General features: G+C 51.1%; 1 protein-coding gene across 2 annotated transcripts in view; it reads left to right on the top strand.

Moving 5' to 3' along the window:
- Positions 1-15,128, top strand: part of Kif6 (kinesin family member 6) — a 307,139-nt gene extending 292,011 nt beyond the window's left edge. The window contains exons 20-23 of one of the 2 annotated variants that reach the window (XM_050165072.1): positions 2,406-2,453; positions 2,891-2,983; positions 4,460-4,566; positions 10,098-15,128. In XM_050165072.1, the coding sequence (XP_050021029.1) occupies positions 2,406-2,453; positions 2,891-2,983; positions 4,460-4,566; positions 10,098-10,114 (265 nt within the window). In that variant the 3' untranslated portion in view covers positions 10,115-15,128. The remainder of the gene's footprint in view (positions 1-2,405; positions 2,454-2,890; positions 2,984-4,459; positions 4,567-10,097) is intronic. The other variant, XM_050165073.1, reaches the window with a different exon arrangement.
- The last annotated feature ends 5,425 nt before the right edge of the window (positions 15,129-20,553 follow it).

Raw genomic sequence — 20,553 nt, forward strand, 5'->3', positions numbered from 1 at the left:
CCCCCCCCCCCCCCCCCCCCCCCCCCCCCCCCCCCCCCCCCGCTTTCTTTTTCCTGAGTTTGCTCCAGCCACCCTTGAGGCTCCGAGGATGTGGCAGCTGGTCTCTCAAGAAGGATGTGCAGAGTCTGCCACCTTGTGGCTATCTCCGGTCCCGCAGCACCCCATGTCAGACCTAGCACAGAGGAGCTTACTTCTCCCTCCCTGGGGAATGAGCATGGTAGTGCGAGTAGGATTTAGGAACGACGCCTTCTGGCTTTCCTTACTGTTTGTTTATCCTGAGCCTGTGGAGACAGCCCCTGGGAAGGGGTGGGAGAGCAAAAGGTTGGCCACTAGCCAAACTCATACACAGGAAAGCAAGCCATGGGCCTAAGCAAGAGGTTGGGTAGATGAGAGCACACTTACTACACCATCCCACCTGTCCATCTTGCTGACCCGCCTCCCAGCCTGAAAGCCTCCAGCTGTAAAATGAAGGTTCTGATCACGTGACTTCTTAAGTCCCTTTTGCCTCTGACATGGCTCTTCGCAGGACCGTCCCAAAGTGTGGAAGAGGCTCCAAAGTCCATATAGGAGATCGTATTGCAGTGAGGCCTAGAGAGACAGGAGACATAAAGATAGCTTTCCAGCCGTCCCTTCACAAGAGGAATGTGGGGTGCTGCAGCCAAGAGTGTGAGGCAAGGAGCACACATCACACAGTAATGCTAAATGGGCCTAACACACCTGGTGAGCTGCCAGTTGTCATCATCCCTTGATGAGCATGCAGTGGTCATCAGAGACCGTCCAGGGACAGCAGTGTGGTCAGGGAAAGACGGCAGAAGCCGGTCAGTGAAACAAGGAGGCTGGGAGTGTGGTCAGGGAAAGACGGCAGAAGCCCTTCGGTGTAACAAGGAGGCTGGGAGCAAAGGCAGAAGCCTCGGAGACGTGTGAGCTTCAAGCTCAGCTATTTTACCCCCCAATCTCTAGCACATCTGTAAGATAGGGGTGATGGCGTCCTTCTCTGACACTGAAGGGCTTATGTGTGAATTTTCCATGCTGTGACAAAATGCTCAAGGCAAGCAACTTGAAGGAAGAAAGGTTTATTTTGACCCAGGTCTCCAGAGCTTTCAGTCTAAGGTCAGCTTTGGACCGAGGTGAGGCAGCAGATCCTAGGGAACAAGATACTGTGCAGAGCTTGTGGGGACACCGGGAAGCAGAAACAGACAGAGGACGGGCCTGGAAGCCGAAGCCACCTCCACCAGTGACCTACTTCCTCCAGCCGGCCCTACCTTCCGATGTCCAATGTATTAACAATGTTGTCAGATCACAGATCTGTCAGAGGATTGGTCCGTAGATGTGGACAGGGACCTCAGGATCCAGTCTCTTTCCCAAAGCTGGCAGCCAAGCCATTAGCACCTCTGGGAGGGACATTTCCTGGCCAGATCACAACAGGGGCCAACAACAGAAAAAGGACCTCACCCCAGAATCCGAAGTGGCCTGCCAGCAGAGAGGCAAGGACTCCAGCACAGTTCACAACTAAGGCCTTTCTTCCCAGCTAGAAGCCTGCTGTTGTCTAGGCGGACTCTCACCAGAAACGGGGAGGACATGTCCTAGGTCCCTTGTGCAGCCCTAGTGGCTCTGGAATCACCTATCAGGTTACAGTTTCACCCAAGGGGTCTCTGGAGCCACCATGTAGTCTCATGTCTCAGAAGGGAACGGGAGGGGGAGTGAGTGCCTCCCCAGCAATCTTTTGAGAGGTGACTTGAGAGCCACCAGAAGTCTATATGGCTTCTGCTGAGACGGTAGGTGCTGAGCTGGCACCTACACTTGACGTGGCTCTTCTTGAAGAAGCGCATCCCTCTTGGGTGCCCACTTATTCTCCAGTTGAATGTCTTTCTTTAGTAGATCTATTACACGCCAGCTCTGTCTCATACATTACCTCGTCCTGAAATTCTTTACCGAGTCCATGCCCTCAAAGGTCTAACGGAGCACCCAGACTGCCAAGGGTGATAGTATGGAGCTGTGTCTCAGGTCCTTCACTGCTGGCAGAGGGCAGCCTGCTTGTATACACTGTCCTCAAACGAGAGCTGTGATCATGGCAGTCGTTGCTGCTGTCCATCTTCCTTCAGCCGATGTTTGCTCCAACAATGGAAATCAAGTGTAGCCTTCCAAGATGGCAGGTGGAGGGGGCAGAGTAACAATGGAAATCACCGTGTAGCCTTCCAAGATGGGGGGGGGGACAGCGGGGGAGGCAGATGGGCAGTTCAATCTTCTCCAGTTGCTGTTACAAAAAGTCAGAGTCTGAGTGACTCGTTGGTTGGGTGGTTGGTTTTCCTGGTATTGAGGCACACCCAGGATCTTATGTGTGCCAGGTGAGCCTTCATCCCCTGTTCTGAGTTCCACACTCTTTTGTCTTTCTGTGTTTGTCACAGTTCTCAAGGCCAGAAAGCTAAAGATGGAGTTAGCAGTCTGGATATCTGGTAAGGGTTCTGCCCACCCCCACACCAAGTAGCAGGGTCAGGAAGTACTCGTGTTCCTTTGTAAAATTGTTAATCCCCATCTTGAGGACTTTGCCTCATGACGTCTTCGCCTCCCAAGGACTCTGTCTCCACCACTTTAGGGCTGGGTTCAGCCTATGGTTTCTGTAGCACAGAGATGTACAGCTTGCTGCGGGCTCCCTCCTTGCAGTGTCCAGACAGCGTGCTCTAGTCTGTCTTCCTCTAGCAAGGGCACCAGGCCCATTCTGAGGGCTCCACCCACAAGATGTCATCTGTCTGGTCACCTCCCCAAGGCCACCTCCAAATGCCATCACTCTGGGAACTAGGGCTTTAGCATGGAAATCTGCAGAGGACATGCGCGCCCTGAGAATCTCCTCCTCACTTCCTCCTGACTTCTGGCTTCTGTTGGTTTATTTTAGCTACGACAGGGATGCCAGAAGAATCCTCCCCTCCCCATGCCCCAGTCAGCACAGCCAAGAGCCCAGTAGCTCCAGGACCCAGCTGCAAGACAGGTATGCCCTCCTCTCCTAATACTGTGACAGCCGCTACAGTGGACAGCGTGAGCCCTAAAGTCTGCATCCCCAACAACCTGAGGGGGCATGAGGGTCCAATTTCTGTAGACAGAAGCTGGGACTGACTTCCGCAAATCTTCTCTTGTGTGCTGACTCTCTAAACTGGGGGTTTTCCCCCAAAGCTCTGAGGCCCTTCATCTTCTGATGTGTGTATAAGATGCTCCAGGGGTGGTGGCACCCTTTAGTCCCAGCGCTTGGGGGACAGAGGCAGATGATCTCTGTGAGTTTAAGGTCAGTCTATGTAGTAGGAATTTGTTTAAAATTAATTAATTAATTATTAAATAAGTCCATTTGGGCAGTGCTGCTAGTGCTGACTAGCCTCTCTAGGAGGTTGTGGTCCTGTCTAGGGTAACATGTCACCTTTCCCCTTCCTGTTTTATCATCCCAGACTTACTCAAACTAGCTTCTCCTTTCACATCCAGGAACTGTTGACAAGGTGTAGCTCTTTGCCCCAGAGGCAGAGACTGCTATTCTTTCAGATCGCAACCATATTTAGCCAAAGTGCCACTGTTAATAAACTACATTTCACAGCATCCTTTGCAGCCACAAGGCCAATGAAATTTGTAAACAGAAGAGTTGCTGAAATTTCCAGAAATTCTCTTGATAAAGGGAAGGATACTGGCCCCTCCCCTCCTGCTCCAGTCTCATGCCTGGCACTATTGGGCTGCCTGAGGGTGGGTCTAGGGCAGCAACAGGGAGAAGCAGCAGCTAGAGCCAAGGTCTCAAGACTGGAAGGAATTGGTTTATTGAAGTTGCAGAAAGCAAGCTGGGAAGAGAACCAGAGTCAGAGCACAGGGAAGCCAGGAAGTCTTGGGGCAGGGCGTGATTTCTGTTCTGGGAGAGATAGGAAGGGGGATTTAGTAGCACAGTGAAAGAACTGGTGTGGCCTTCACACAGAGGAAGTGGAAAGCTGGGAGGTCAGATGGAAACCAATGACCAAAGCAGAAAGGAAGGCCAGCTCAGAGGGTCAAGGCGCATGTTCCACAAGTGTGATGGCCTGAGCTCGTCCCAGAGCCCACGGTAGGAGAAAACATTTGCCACAAGTTATGCTCTGATGACATGTGTGTGTGACACACACGTGTGCACACATGTGCATACACACAGACACACAGAGAAACAGACACACACACACACAGAAACAGACAGACAGAAATACACACAGAGACAGACAGACACACATAAACATACACACAGACACATACAGAAAGAGAGACAGACATACGCACGCACACACACTGAGACACACAGATATACACATAGAGACCGACAGACACACACATACACAGACAGACACATACACACACGTTTTAATCTTTAAAAAGCAAAATTAAGTAAGATAGGAAATCACTTTGGAAAAGCAACATCCAGGAATACAGTGTAGTGACTTTTAAAACTGTGACTTGTGTTTGTCCTCAGCATCTCCGAAAGGCCGATGTCATCCATCCCTCTCACTGGAGACAGCCAGACAGATTCAGACATCCTGGCATTCATCAAGGCCAGGCAGAACGTTCTGCAGAAGAAATGTAAGAACATCCCCTGGACACCCGCCAAGGCCTGGCTACCCCTACTCTTCTGTCCCACACAGGGACTGAGCAGGGAGCTGCAAAGGAGTCTGGGTCACCTCGTGTGAGCTGAGCCCTGCTTCTCCAAGACCTGGGGGCAGATGTGTGGGCCGGTGGCTTGGGGGCTCCTGCTGCTCCTGGGCAGGCTCTGTCTCCCTATTCCAGACCTTGGTTGTTCTCTGTCCCCTGAAGACATCTCTCGCTCCCTGTCCAGCCTTCTCTAAACAGGAAGGAGCTGAGGGTGGTTTGGTATTCATTGAAACCCTGGCTAGAGTCTTCACTCTCCTTGAAGCATAGTTCTTGCCAAGGAGTTGTGAATGTAAACACCACTTGAAGGCCCAGGACTGGGGACACTGTGTCAGCCATAAAGGAAATACCTGTCCCACCGCAGGAAGAGCAGAAGGCCCCTCCTGACTGCTCACTGGCCTGCTCACTTGGCAGCTAGCCATGCTATGGACAAGCCTTTGCCAGTCCCAGACAGCCACAGGAACAAGGCCAGACCCCTACCCTATACTTACATTTCGTCCTTGCCTCATCCCAACAGTCCAAAGACTTCGCAGTGTCATGGCTTGTCAAAGGCTGCCCCCCTGATGGCATGCCTGTCTGTCTGTGCTCCATTGCTGGAATGAACTGTGAAGCCTGGGTAGCTTAGTAAAGAGGAGTGGTTCGTTTAACCCAGTTCTGGGGGTTCAGGGACACACAAAATAGTTGGAGCAGCTCTCCTCTTCTCAGAACCCCATGGCGGATGGGAGTAAGAGGGGAGACAGGAGCCCAGAGAGGGATTCAGGGCTCAGGCTTCTGCAGTGACCCAAGGACCCCCCAATAGACCTCACCTCCTAAAGGTCTCACCTGCTAGCCTCACCGCATGGAGAACTAAGCCTTGTCACAAACGCAAACCACAGACAGCATAAATGGAGGAAGTCTTGGGTCACACGGCGGACCCTTGCCTGGGTGGATACCCTGCTCAGTCTCTTCACCACCTGCCTGCAGCTTGCACGCGGATGGGCACCGGAGCTGAAGGAAGCTGCCATCCTCACATCCTCACACCAGACAACCAGGCTGTCACTGGAGGCCCACTGTGTGAGCGCCAGGACAGCAGCATGGGCCCACCGCGCGGCACAGGTGGCTAAGTGCCATCTCATGGTAGCCAGGCATGTGTGGGGAGGGCAGGAGGAAGCCAGCGGATCAGAGATACAGGCAGCTCCCCTGGGAGGGCAGCTGTGCAGAGGAGGGAGCTGGGAACAACTGAAGAAAAGCAGGAGGCCAGGAGGCCGTGTCGCTCCATGGAGACTGAAGATGAGGTTGTCTGTGGGCAGAAATGCTGCTAGGATGCCGTGCACTTGACGGGGGGGGGGGGGGGGGGGGGGGGCGTGTCCTTCACCTTTAGTTGCTATGACCTGAACAGACAGCTCTAAGGAAAAGAGTTCTCTTTGGGCTCCTGGTGTCAAAACCGCCAGGCTACCTTGGCAGGAAGGACAGGGAAGGACTCACAGGATGGAGCTAGGAAGGCTTTCTCGGTTTCCCCTTTTATCCTGTCTGGACCCCTAGCCTACTAAACTCTTCCCTGCTTGTTAATCCTTTCGGCAAATGCCACACCCAGAAATGATTTTTCTGACATCTTAGGCACTTTCAGTCCAATCAAGTTGACTGCCAAAGTTCCCCCAGAGCCCACAAGGAAGCAGCATCCCCCCCAGAGCCCACAAGGAAGCAGCATCCCCCCTCCTCACCCGCCCCCCAGAGCCCACAAGGAAGCAGTATTTTTAAGTTGTGCTGCAACCACCTTTGTAATAAGAGAAATGTCACCCAACTCTCCTGGGAAAAGAGGTGCGAGCCCAAGGTTGGTGTCAGCGACTTTCCGGCTGGCACTGTCCCTTACAGTCTAGAGAGCCACAAGCCAGGGCACTTCACTTTTTCTTGTTTTGTTTTTTGAGACAGGCTTTCTCTCTATAGCCCTGGTCCTCACTTTGTAGACCATGCTGGCCCTGAACTCAAAGACTTGCCTGCGCTGTTCCCCTAGTGTTGGAGTGAAGGTGTGTGCCACCACCACTTGTCATGAGCACTTTACTTTAAGGCAAGTATCAGGACTGGGGAGAGATCCCCATAGGTAATGTTTGCTGCACAGACACAAGGACCCAATTTTCATCCCCAGGACCAATAAAAACAGCTGGGCATGGACACACACATTCATAACCCCAGTGCCGGGGAAGCAGGGCCAGACAGGCCCTTCCTGGTCTCTAACCCCAGTGCCGGGGAAGCAGGGCCAGACAGGCCCCTCCTGGTCTCTAACCCCAGTGCTGGGGAAGCAGGGACAGACAGGCCCCTCCTGGTCTCTCTGGCCAGCCTAGGTGGGAAAGCCTGTCTGAAAAAAACAAGGTGGGACCAGTGAGGTGGTTCAGCAGGCAAAGGTGCTTATTGCCAAGCCTGAGAGCTTTGATCCCCAGCACACACAGGGAACAGTGACAGATAGCCCCCCTCACCCCGCAAGTTGCCTTCTGAGTGCCACATGCAGGCCACAGCACACATTCTAAGTTCATTAATTAACCAAACATTAGATGGATGCCAGCCCAGTAACAATACCAAAGATTAAACTCTGGCCTCCACATGCACACATGTGCACGAGCACACAACTCACATATGCACACGCACATAGACACACACGTGCACACATGAACACACCTACACAGAGGTTAGTCAGAACTGGCGAAGTTTTTCATTTATAGTAGTGCATTTTTTGTTCCTGACACACTAGAAGACACACACAGAGGGAGGCAAGACAAGTGAGGGACCTGAGGCTCACTGCACTTGAAGATGCTGCCTAAGGTTAGACAGCTAAAGCCAAAGCCAAGGAAGCCTGTGTTCTGCTCTCTCCACTGAGCCACACTGTCTGGAAAGCCACGGCCAGCAAGGGCTGCCCCCTCCGCTGTGCCTCTTGGCCTGGGGGTACGGGGGACCAGGATGGGAGTGCTGTTCTCCAAACAGTCAGAAACCTGGGAGTAATTCATCAAATCACACACCACACACAAGTCCCACATCTAGCTGCTATTCCCAAAGGGGAAAATAAAAGCTTCCTGGTTTCTTAGTGACCGTGCAGACTCAGGGGAAGCCATGGAGAGGGGGACACGGGGCCATCCCCCTGCCCAGGTCAGACCTAACTAGACAGGGCAGATGGTCCAGGGCACACTGTGTGGCCTTGTGTATGAAGCTCACTTCTCAGGCTTGCTGTCAGGCAAACTGCAGGCAGGCCAGCACCTTCCCAGCCAAAGCAAACACTCTGCCCTGCCTGGGGCTCCCTGATCTTCATTTGGGTTGCTACCCTGTCAGGGCTTCTTCCCAGCACTCATTACTAGGAATTTGTGACTTCACTAGCAACAGGAGCCCAAAGCAGGCAATTTAACATAAGGCTCCCTGTTTTGAGAATGCACCAAGATCCAGCATGAATCGGCTTGATTTAGGATCCAGAAAAATGCCAGCAAACGTTTAAATCCCTGCTAGGGGCCCCCACAGACAGGTATATGTACCCCATAGGGGCATTAGTCATCCGTGGAGTCAAAGCTGCCTTCCGCTGCCAAGCATGGGTTGAGCAGCGGAGGAAATGGGGTTAGCTCCTTTCTGCAGCCCCTTTTATAATCTTCCTTAATCTTCCAATTTGGAAGTGTTAACATTAACATTCAAACGTCCCTTGGAGCAACCCCATAACCACAAGTCCTCCTTCTCCAAGAGGTGCCAGGGAAAGGCCCTACCAAGGAGCCTTGAACTCCTGCTTGGGAGCCTTCCAGGGGTCAGAGAGAGAGGAAGGGAAGAAGGGACAGAAAAGGGGAAGGAGAGAAGGAGGGAGGGAGGGAGGGAGGGAGAGACCACACTAGCTCTTAGAGGTTTAGGAAGAACAAGGCCTCAAATAAAGCCATCTCTGCCATTGTCATGCTGTGGTCTGTGTGTCATAAACAGCGGCCGCCTCACCTGTCCGAGATAAAGTCTCTCGTATGTACTGAGCGCCAGAGTTGGCAGCAGGGAAGGAGGCCCTGGTGATGAGACCTGGTCCCATTTAGTGATGCGTCTATGCTGTCGGTATCTGTTCCAGGAGTGCCATCACCCCTGCTACTCCAGCTCTGCTGCTCAGTGGGGACACAGTGTGCGCAGCAGAAATGGTACTGAAAGGCTGTGTGGTGAGCCCTTCGTGAGAGGAGCCATGTTCTCAAGTAGTGCGCTCAGCTCTGCTGGGTGGCATCCTTCCTCAGCCCTCCCGGGCACAGCTGCCCCAGACCTGAGGCCTGAGGTGGTCCCAGCTCTCACCCCACATGTCCTCGGCCTGGAAAGATGAAACTAGGAAATTCAGCCGTGTCTGTACACTAGAATTACCAGGCCACCTGCAGAAATTCCGGTCCCATGGGGGTTTGCGGTGTGGCGTGTGGAGTCTAAAAGGCCTTGGAGCTGAGCACACCTCTTTTGTAAGCTAGGACGTGTCCTGAGTGAATTGGGTTGGGACAGGTCTGAATATGTGAGGGTGCGGGTGAGATGGCCCAGCTGGTGAGGGTCCAGACCTGATGGCCTGGGGTTCATTGCCAGCATCTGTGTGGTGAAAGGAAAAAAAACAGTGGCCACAAATTGCCCATGTCCTCTACACACACGCCAAGGCATACAGGCACACAAACACACACCACTGTGAGTAATACAAAAAAAATCAATAAATATTTTGAAAGAATATTTTAAAGTGGGGGCATCTCTGCTGAATTTCACAGTGTGGCTCATACACAGTGCTGGCCCTGCAGGACTGTAGACACGAGCCATCCGGTGGGCTATTCTCACCATTCTGTCATGGTAGTACCACATAGACAGAGCCCACTATCCTCACTCCCAGTCAGGCTCCATGGTCCACTTCAAGCTGGCTGCAGCTCTCCCTTCGCCATGCCCTACCCAACCTTACCCTCAACCTCCCTACCCAAGGAAACAGTTTCACATGCTGTGTTCATCACTTCACCCAGAAGATCTCAGCAGTACCTTATTACCCAAACTCCAGGCAGATGAACTAGGACCTCATAGCATGCTCACACTTCCATGTATGTGAATGGAAGGATCCAGTCAAACGCAGACGTAAGGCTGTGTGCCTAGGGTAAAACCCAAGACTGCATTCTTTTAAAGACTTGTTTTAAATTCTCTGTCTCTGTCTCTCTGTCTCTCTGTCTCTCTGTCTGTCTCTCTCTCTCTCTCTGTGTGTGTGTGTGTGTGTGTGTGTGTGTGTGTGTGTGAGAGAGAGAGAGAGAGAGAGAGAGAGAGAGAGAGAGAGAGAGAGAGGCATCAGTGAACACCATGTGGTTGGCATGAGTAGGGTCTGAGGAATGAAACCTTAGCAAAGAGCTAGGGGAGTATTTTTTTTTCTTTTGCACAGTCTGGGAGGCAGGATTCAGAGAATAGGGTTGACCAGTCTCCCTCCCAGTGCCTGTCAGTCCTGAGAAAAGTCCCCACCCCAAGCTAACCAGCATCCTGTCTTCTTTCAGGCCTGGGAAGCAACTGACTTTCTGATGGAGTTCCAACCCTGCCCTACATACAGAGTGGCTGATGCGAAGATAAAGACCCTGCCCCTCATTAGTGACCTCAGATTTGACATAAAGCCACCCCAGAGCAGCTGGCAAATTTGAAGCCAGAGGAGGAGAGCTGTCCTTCTTTGAGGATGGTGTCTCGGAGAGCACCAGAGAGGACTTGTAGGGCTGTTGGAAGGATGGTAGTGCCAAGAAGCTGGAGGCAAGGCTGGGTTGCTGTTGATGCTGTGAAATACACCATCATATTGTACAGGTGGGGGACATTCCAGGTGGTGCAACACAGGATGATAATAATCCATTATTCATAACTATTTGCCAGGAATGGCATGGCAGGCCAGGCAGGACTTCGGAGCGCCAGATGAGACAGTAGAATGTAGGGGACCTCAGGGGCTAGTGTCCCAGCCCAGACCCTCCACCATCATTCACTGGTCCTGTCTCCAGGGAGCTATGAATCCTTCCATTCTGAGCACCTCACAGTAAGTACCAGAGAACAGTGGGATGCTCCCCAGAGCTCTGCAGGCATCAGTACCCTGAGCCATTATCCCACTAAGCTGTGTGGGACTCTACAAAATTAAGACCAAACTCCCTATCCCCACAAGGAGAACACAGCTGCTCAGTGGCCGTGCCTCGGTGACACTCTCATCATTCCAGAACCTGGCTCTGTGACGTGGACTAAGTGGACATGAAAGGGAAGGAAAATGGCCAGCAGCAGCCCATGTTGTGTTCCCAGCCCAGCTAGAGCTGGGAGGGCAGTGGAGAGGCAGAAATCGGTGCTCAGAGATGAGGACAGCTGAATCAAAACACCTGCTCCTGCTCCTGCTGTGTCTGCTCTTAAATACAGCAACTCGTTATCCCGGGGAGTGGACAAGAAGACACAGCAGCATGGACTTGTTTGGGTCGATGTCGGCTTTTTGACTTTTTTTTGGCATCTTGAAGCTAGGCAGGCCGGCAGCCTTCTTCTTTGTCGCCGCCTGGTTTATGTCATTGGGAGCCAGAGGCAGGAGCAGGCCAGCCTTGCCTTCCCATGAACTTTAAGATGGAAAGTGCCGTGACCAGAGCCTCCTGTCTGGGTCCTCTTTGTGACCCAGGCACAGAGCCAGTCTCATTAAACTCCTTCATTGATGAGTGAGTGGCAGAGCTGCAACCCAAACCTGCTGCTCAGGTTGGGGTCACCCTACTTCCTTAAGTTTCAGTGGTTTAGCCCCATGGGGTGGGGCCACTCCTTCCCACCCTACTTCATCCAGGTAAAGCCTGGCGTACGAGGTAAGACCAAACAGAGGCTCTTCATGAGTCTACAGCACAGGAATACAGTCCCACAAATGCACACTCTGGATCCTGGAGGTAGCATGGACCCTGCCAGAGCCCCTCGTAATTGGCAGCAGTGATCCTGGAACACCTTGCTGTGGTCCATCTTCTAGAGCTTGCTAAGGTCTGTTGAGTTTCACTCTCCTTCTGAGGTGTTATCTCATGGATTCAAAGGTTTTATTGGGTGAAATGTAGTTCCTCACACAGGGTATGAAACAGTCTCCCAGCCTGGAGAGGGAATAAGGAAGAGAGGAACACACCAGCCAGGGAGCCCCGGGTCTACGGGGCATTGGCAATCAACCTTGAGGGAGCCTCCTTAAAATCCACCTTAAATCTCAGTGGATGCTGGGGCTTTGGTGTGGACCCATGCTGGACTACAGTATACCTTTTCCCAAAGAGTCTCTGCAAGTGGGAGGAGGGGATGAAGGCTTTGAAAGGGTAAAGGACACTCCAGCATCAGTCTGGGCTCAGTGGAGCAGGAACAGCAAGGACTGTCTGAATTCAAATGTGGAGATTAAAATGTTTACTGGAGAGCCGCCTGGTCAGTGACACTGGTCCAATGCTACAGAGAATTCGGCTGTCGGTCACTCTCTCCACAGGAGGACGGGTGGGTGGGAAGTGTGTTCACGTATCTCACAAGCAGAGATTACATATAGCTGAGCAAGTAAAGACATTTGCCACCAATCCTGACGGACTGAGTTTCATCCTCAGGACCCATGTGGTAGGAGGAGAATTGACTCCCATAAGTTGTCCTTTGTTGTTTTTAGGTAAGTCTCTATCGTTCTGCTTTATCAGTAAGATCCTGGGATGAAAACCTGCTAGCTCAGAAAGGCAGAGAAAGCACCCAGCTCTTCCTCTGCTGCTACCGTCCCAGAAAGAGAACTTTCTTCTATGCTGCCTCAAATAAAACCTCTGCAACTGGCTGCCCCTCCTTTCTGCTTCCTGTGCTTCTCTTTCCATCCTGACTCCCTCTTACTCTCTCTCTTCTTTCTTTTCTTTTTTTTTTTTTCTGTCAACTGGTTGCTTGCTCCACTTCTAGACCTAAGGTTGATTTTACTTAATCCTGTTTACAATATTCAAGCAGAAAGCTCTTGGATTAAAGGTGTGTGCTCAGGCTGAGCCATTCCACAGCTAGAAGCAAGTTTTTTCCAGTAAACAATGCAATCCTGGGGATCACAGTGTGATTCTTTAACCTCCACATGCTGCACTCTGTGGCATGCATGCCCCCACACCGTATGCATCGCATCACACACAAGTAACATTAATTATATAAAAAAATTATAAGGAAAACCATGGCAACTTTAAAAGGGGGATTGTCGAGGTCAGATGGCGACACTGAGATACTACATCGCTGGTTTCAATCCTTCTCCACCTTTAATAGAGTTCACATCCAGAACTTTGCCGTGGGCTCACTGTGAAGCTCCGCACTGGTAGCCACACTGGTTTGGCTTTGCTCTCTGTTCCAGGAGATGGGCTAAAATGGCAGCAGCTACCAAGTACATCTCAAGATGTCACAGGAGTGAAAGGAGCAAGCCTAACCACGCAGCCACAGGTCCAGCCTTCGCCTGTGTCTCAAAGTTGATCCCAGAGCTCAGAGTTGATCCCAGAGCTCACACACATTTAAGGTGCAGGGGGACTCCTCAGCCTTGGTTGTAAATTCTGTTTAAGGTGGAGAAGATGTTAGGTGGTCATCTAGAAACTTCACCCCTCTGACCAGTGTTCACGGGGCTGGAAAGTAGTCTACCTGCTACCAGAGAAGAAAGGTAACCATCAGTATCACCCGGCGTGAACACTGGGAGCTACAACAGTGTGTGCCTGCTAAATATATTAGTGCAGTGGTGCACAGATGTTTTGACTGGGTTTTAGGCCCACTCCAGGAAATGGACCCATACTTGACACTGCTAAATTGGCATGAACTGAGACTAGATACGTCACAGTAGGAGAAAACCTACAGCTACCATCCTGCTAAAGGAACATAGCAATAAAATGGCTGCCAGTGACAGCCTGCTATGCACATAGTTCAGTGTCTTGCTCAGCCTGCATCAGAAAATCTGCCTCTTAAGATAGACTGGAATTAACAGAACAATCCAACATTGGACACTGTGTAGTGAGGAAGGGACTTGGAGCTCTCAGTTCTTTTTGTTGTTGTTGTTTGTTTTATTTTGTTTTTGGCTTTTTTGAGATAGGTTTCTTTGTGTAACAGTCCTGGTTATCCTGGAACTCTCCTTATAGGCCAAGCTGGCCTCAAAATCACAGAGATCTCCCTGCTTCTGCCCCCTGAGCACTAGAATTAAAGGTGTGTGCCACCACCACCTGGCTGGAGCACTCGGGTCTAAATAGGATGTCTCATCAAGTCCCTCCCGTCAAGACTGAGGGGTCTGTGTGGAAGAGGAGGCAGAAAGATGGTAAATGCCAGAAATGATGAATGAGTCCAAGTTGGGTAGATAGGGAGGGAGAGAGGATCTGGGAGGAATTGGAAGAGGGGGAAATCTATTGCATGGAAAGATACTACCCACTGTTTCATTAAGATCAAAGTGGGGGCCATATCCCTGCAAGAGTTTCAACCACAGGACAAGAAAGGAGATGAAGGCCAGCAGTCTGTAGCAGGACTGCAGTGCCCCCACCGTCCCTCAAAGGGTCGACATCCTTCCATCTGACCACGCCTTTCTACCTGAAGGCCCTTCTGCACAGAGGGGCACTCACACATGTTCAGTACAGTCATGGCTAATCTTGGTTGTCATCTTGACACACTTAGGAAGAATGAACGTTCAGCTGCCTTCCTCAGGGTGGCATCAGAGCATGTCTGTGGGGTGTTTTCTTGATTTATAATAGATGTTAGAAGGTCTCACCCACTGTGGGTGGCATCCTCCAAAGAAGGTGGTCCTGGACTGTATAAGAAAGATAAATGTGAGTTGAATCTGTGAACAAGCCAGTAAGACATGTCCTTCTGTGGCCTCTGCTTCAGTTTCTGCCTTCAGCTTCCTGCCTCGACTTCCCTTCCTAACAGACTGTAACCTATGAGCAGGAGTGAGCCCTGTCCTTTCCTGTGCTGTCCTTTGTTGTGGTGTTTATCACAGCAACAGAAAACACAGCGAAAGTAGTCGACTTCTCTGGTGCAGCCCTCATCTGGTGAAGGGCGCAGGTAGTGAGCACGTGGCACTTAGCTTCCTTGCCTTCTGTGGGCAATCTGACGTGTACTCAGTCTCTCAGTGTCCACAGCAATCGCCTGCTACTGACATGCTCTTGCCTGCCTCTCTCCTGAATCCTCTGCCGTGACTTCTGGGATCATTTCCCAATGACCCTTCTCACACAGTCTCCGGTCTGCTCTGAGGAAGCCCAATGTTGGCTGACGCATCTGTCTCAGAATTGTGGGTGTAGGGGTGTCCCAGTTCACTTCTTGGTCTGACAGAAAATAAGAGTCTTGTCCTTTCCCACTCTTAACTGTGTTTCCAGTTAAGACTGAGACTGTATGCTTAAAGAAAATAACACCCCCCTTCTCCTAAAAGAAACAACAGCAATGGTTGAGCAAGATTGCTATCAAAGAGCTAAGAGCAGCGCTGCTCTTCCAGGGACCCAGGCTTAATTCATAGCACCCACATGGTTGCTCAGAATGTCTGTAACTCTGGTCCTCGGGAATCTAACATGCTCTTCTGGCTCAGGCATGCATGTGATGCACATGCATACTGCAGGCAAAACACTCATACACATTAATATAGTAAATAAATCATTTCAAAAGATCAGTATCAGGTGTGACTGCGTATTTGGTTGGAAGCTTCCTGGAAATCAGTCCCATGTCCTCGCTGCTGATCTCAGCAGGCTGGACTTCCTGAGAGCGACCTCTCAGATAGAGTAAGACCCATATAGACCTGGCCCCTCTGCCCACGAACACTCTCCCACGGTATCACTGTAAGGAGGACTCCAGGAGCCCCTTAGCATCCTTGCCTCCACTCAGCCCTCAGCCACTTGGTTCTGTTAGGGGAACCACGTGATGGACCCTCCTCTCTCCACTGTTTCCCACGCAGGGCACATACCTGGGGCAGGTAGGCCTCAGAAAGTGTCCACTCGCATCTGTTGGACAGTCAGGTGGGAGGCCTTCCTTTTCTTTATTTCAGGGTCAGTCAGGTGGAAGGAGGCCCAGGCCCAGCTACTCTGTTTACTCTGGATTTTCTGCCCATGGTACACTAGATTGATCTTTTTCTATCTTCCTATTAGTTTACCTTCAGAAAACCCTTCATCACCCCCGGATGTTAGGCCACACTCTGCCATCAGGCCTGCCTGGCCATTTCACATTCGTCATTAACTGATTTTGCCCTTCCCATGGGGAAGCACAAATTGGCTCTGCCTGTTAGTAACAATACTTCTGGAAAGGGGTATAAATCGTGCCTGGTGTCTCGCCCTCACCAGCAGAGGAGCAGTCTCCACCTAGGAGATACTGGGCTGGGATGTGGATATGAGCAACAATTCCACAGTCCAGCAAGATCCCTTCGAAACCCAGCCAAAGGCTGACAGGTTACAACATGCACAGGACACTCAGTTTGCATGTGTAGACAGAATGGAGAGAAGTGGAAGGAGGGAGGGAGGGAGGGAGGGAGGGAGGGACGGAGGGACGGAGGGACGGAGGGAGGGAGCGTGCGACCATTCCTGCAGAGATGGGAACAAATGCCTGTTCACTTCAGATGGGGCACGGACAGTGGACCTCAAAATGACTCCACCGAAGCCCAGCTTGGTGCACCGATGACCAATGCGCTGACTGGGGTTACTTAAAGGGGCAGGGGCAACTCAAAGGCAGCTGCATCATGGGAAACTCACCCCAGCATGGGGGACAACCTCCAGAAGATATATCTCTGTGACTGTGGCCATCTGCACAACGAGAAGGCAGCTCCAGAAATCTTCCCTCGCCAGCAAGCATTCCTGCCTCTGTAATCTCTGGGAGGACCTTGGGGCTCTGGTACCTTCTGAGCTCCCTGAGTCTTCTGAGCCCCTCCTCCCTCCAGGAAGGCATGGGGATGAGAGCAGCCTCTTCAACAATAGAGCGCTCTAAAGACCCTGGGATCCTGAAGGCTCTTCATCAACAGAACGCTCTAAAGACCTTGGGACCCTGGGACCCTGGGATCCTGAAGGCTCTTCATCAACAGAGCGCTCTAAAGACCTTGGGACCCTGGGACCCTGGGATCCTGAAGGCTCTTCATCATCACAGCGCTCTAAAGACCTTGGGACCCTGGGACCCTGGGATCCTGAAGGCTCTTCATCAACAGAGCGCTCTAAAGACCCTGGGATCCTGAAGGCTCTTCATCAACAGAGCACTCTAAAGACCTTGGGACCCTGGAATCCTGAAGGCTCTTCATCAACAGAGCGCTCTAAAGACCCTGGGATCCTGGGATCCTATCACATTTCACCTTTGCACTTCACTTCCTGTAGATTTGGGGACCCAATGGTTTTCAGAAGTCAGCTGGACATGGCAGCACACACTTTTAATCCCAGTCCTAGGAAGATGGAGGCATGTGATTCTCTGTGAGTTCGAGGCCAGCCTGATTTACATAAGTTACAGGCCAGTCAGGGCTATGTAAAACACTGTCCTCAAAAAACAAAAATACCAAAAAAAAAAAAAATGTTTTCAAGTCCCTCGTTAAAGTGGACATGCCCTTGAGAGAGACCATCCTAAACCCCACTCTGATTTGGGGTAGCTCATAAAACTTAAGCATAAGAAGAAGGAGGTAGAAAGGAAGAGAAAGGACGGGAAGGGGGAGACAAAGAGGGGCTGTAGGGAAAGGAAAGTGGGAGGCCCCTGGTCTGGCAGACTTTGCTGACACTTAGCAGATCCTTGTAGGTGTCTCCAGGTGAGTGGAGTTCTCTGTCCTGGTCAAGCTTTCCAGACCTGAGGGAGGAGGGCACCTTCAGCCTCCCTCTGCCTGTCTCCAGCTTCCTTCACTCGTCTCTCTCCCGTGGACAGTCTACTCTCTTTCTCTTCACTCCCTCTGCCCGAGAAGCACTCCACTCCCCATGGACTGAGTGTATAGCCTGATCGAGGACCCTAGTCCCAGCTGGCTGAAGTCCCCCGGTTGTCAATGGGTGAGCTTTTGACCTTGTACCTGCCGGACTTCCCCGGAGTAAAGGAAAAGGGTTAGGTGCTCCCAGGCCTCTCAGGGAAGGCCCAGCCCTTGCTTAAGGACAGGACTCAGTGATTCAAGAAGCTGCTTGATCACCAGCACTCTGTTGACCCACATCTCCAAATATATGAGAAAAAGCCAAGCAAGGGTAAGTAAGTATTGTGACTTCAGAAATCTCTGAATGTCTCAGAAAACCAGGACCAGCAGGGAGGATTTGGGGAAGATGGCTCCTCAGTTCTCTTCAAGCTGCCTCCAAAAAGGACTGTATCTGTTCTTGCTCTTAATGCCATTCCCCTGTCTCAACTCACTCCAGTGATGCCCCGTGTTTTCCATTGGACCCTGCAGCACAGGAAAACAGCTCCTGTTACTCTCTCATGTACTTTCTCGTTACAAAAAAAACTTAATAATTCCCCCTGGCTTCAGTTTTCTGTAAGGTTTCCCACCACGGATATGCACCAATGGATCGCCCTCTCCTTATCACAGAAGCAACGGTGGCTGATCATCCTGAGGGCCTAGCCACAGTACCTCACACCACAGCTGCTTCCAAGAGACGAGCAAGCCTCCTGCGCGGAAACTGTAAAAGAAAAGATCTGGATTAAAGATGTGTCTTTCCAATTCAAAGACACAGATTAGAAGAGGATCTTCCCTCTTCAAATTAAGCAAAAATCCCTCACAAACATATCCCATTTTTAGTTTTATTTAATTCCAGATGTAGTCAGGTTGATAGCCAAGAATAACACTCATGGTCCCATCTGTGTTGCATGAATGTCCAGATAGGGGAATCCATTAGAGACAAAAATCAGGTTCCCATAGGCTAAGGGATGTGGCTTGGGTGAAGGGGCAACAACTGGTGAATGGGAAAGTTCCTCTGTGAAGCAGTAATCGGTGGTAGTGCTGGTTCCAAAGCTCTGGGGTCTATCACACGCCATGTGGGATGGTTCCAAAGCTCTGGGGTCTATCACACGCCATGTGGGATGGTTCCAAAGCTCTGGGGTCTATCACACGCCATGTGGGATGGTTCCAAAGCTCTGGGGTCTATCACACGCCATGTGGGATGGTTCCAAAGCTCTGGGGTCTATCACACGCCATGTGGGATGGTTCCAAAGCTCTGGGGTCTATCACACGCCATGTGGGATGGTTCCAAAGCTCTGAGGTCTATCACACGCCATGTGGGATGGTTCCAAAGCTCTGGGGTCTATCACACGCCATGTGGGATGGTTCTAAGTCACCTGGAAAGACAAACCTCAGCGCATGTCTGTGAGGGGTTTCTAGACCGCATTTTTGGAGGTGGGACTCCCACTCAGTGTGGGAAGCACCACCCCATAGAGTCCCAGATGGAATAAAACGGGGATCAGATGAGCTCAGCACCAGCGTTCACCTCTCTCTGCTTCCTGCCTGCGGATCCCATGAGACCAGCCACCTCACACTCTGCCACCACGCTGTCCCTTGCCGTGACAGATGGCACCTCACACTATCAGCCCGGATGAACTCTTCCTTCCTTATATTGCTTCTGTCAGGTATTTTCATAGCATTGAGAAAATTAATCAATCCACACAGCATGGCAGTGTCCGCTTTCCTTGTGGAAGGAGCAGGAAAGGGAGCTGGAGAAGTATGCCCACCATGTTGCTCACAGCTAAGACACAGAACCAACAGGTAGATGGGCGTAGGACATGTGGCACAGGTACACAGTGGAATTCTACGAGACCGTAAAGAAAAACCAGGACACCACAGGGAACTTTATGGACCTGGAGGTTATCATGCTAACAGAAATAAGCCAGGTTCAGAAGACAAACATTACAGATTTTCTCTATAAGCATAATCTAGATGTGCGTGTGTGTGTGTGTGTGTGTGAGAGAGAGAGAGAGAGAGAGAGAGAGAGAGAGAGAGAGAGAGAGGGAGATCTTGCAGAAGGACAGACTCTTAGGAGGAGGACACTGAGGAAGATGATGGAACGCTGAGAGCGAAGGGTGGCCCTGTGTCAGGGAGGACAGTGACACGCAAGAGTGGGCACGGCAGTTCTCTTTATAAACATGGCACAGCCTAGACTCTCTCAGGGAGAGTCTTGATGAGAAACATTAGATCAGCTGGGCCAGTGGACATGTCCCTGGGGGTTGTCTTGATTGCTAATTAGTACAGGAAGACCTGACCTAATGTGGAGACATCGCTTCCCAGGCAGGGAGTCCTGAGCAGATTGAGTGGATCAAGCAAGGAAACCCATGTGTTCATTCTTTTTGGTCTCTCTTACCTGTGGGTGTGACAAGGTGCCCGAGTTCCTGCCTTAACTTCTCCCTGGGATGTCTGTAACCTGGATTGTAAGCAAATAAATTCCTTTGCCCTCCACATGGGTTCCCTTCTGCCAGGGTGTTTCATCACAGCGACAGAAGCGAAACTGGAGCAGTCGGGAAGAGCAGCGAGGGAGAGATTAATAAGAGTATAGTATTATGACAGATGAAAACATCTGCAGATAAAGCTGCCATGATAAACCCCATTACTTCATAAGACAACTTTTAAATGAATTAAAATAAATAAATATACTAAACTAATAGTAGTAGGATGTACCCTCAAGTGCAAACCTACCACCGAGGAGAGAAGCAGGTGAATAGGCCTGTAGGGATTTAAGGGTTTCTACTTTTTAATATTTTCATCTTTTACAATAAAATTTACTTAGCTCAAGATATAAATAAAAATATCCAAGGAGATGGCTCATCCGTCAAGAGCTCTCTCTGCTCTGCAAGAGGACTGAAGCTCAGTTCCCAGCACAAGGTCAGGTGGCTCACACAAGCAGAGCTCATAAGTGCTGGCATTGTGCTAAGTGCCACAGACACCAGCCACACAGATGGCTCTGCTGGCAGAGCGCTTGCTTAGTGCACACAAAGCCGTAGGATAGAGCCCCAGCACCCCATAAACAAGCGAGGTCGGAGCCCCAGAATCCCATAAACAAATGAGGTCAGAGCCCCAGCATCCCGTAAGCAAGCGAGGTAGGTTCACTCCTGTAATCCCAT

Source organism: Alexandromys fortis, unplaced genomic scaffold (assembly GCF_014885135.2).
Source record: "Alexandromys fortis isolate MF-2015 unplaced genomic scaffold, M_Fortis_MF-2015_v1.1 scaffold_121, whole genome shotgun sequence".
In the NCBI taxonomy this organism is placed as follows: Eukaryota; Metazoa; Chordata; class Mammalia; order Rodentia; family Cricetidae; genus Alexandromys; species Alexandromys fortis.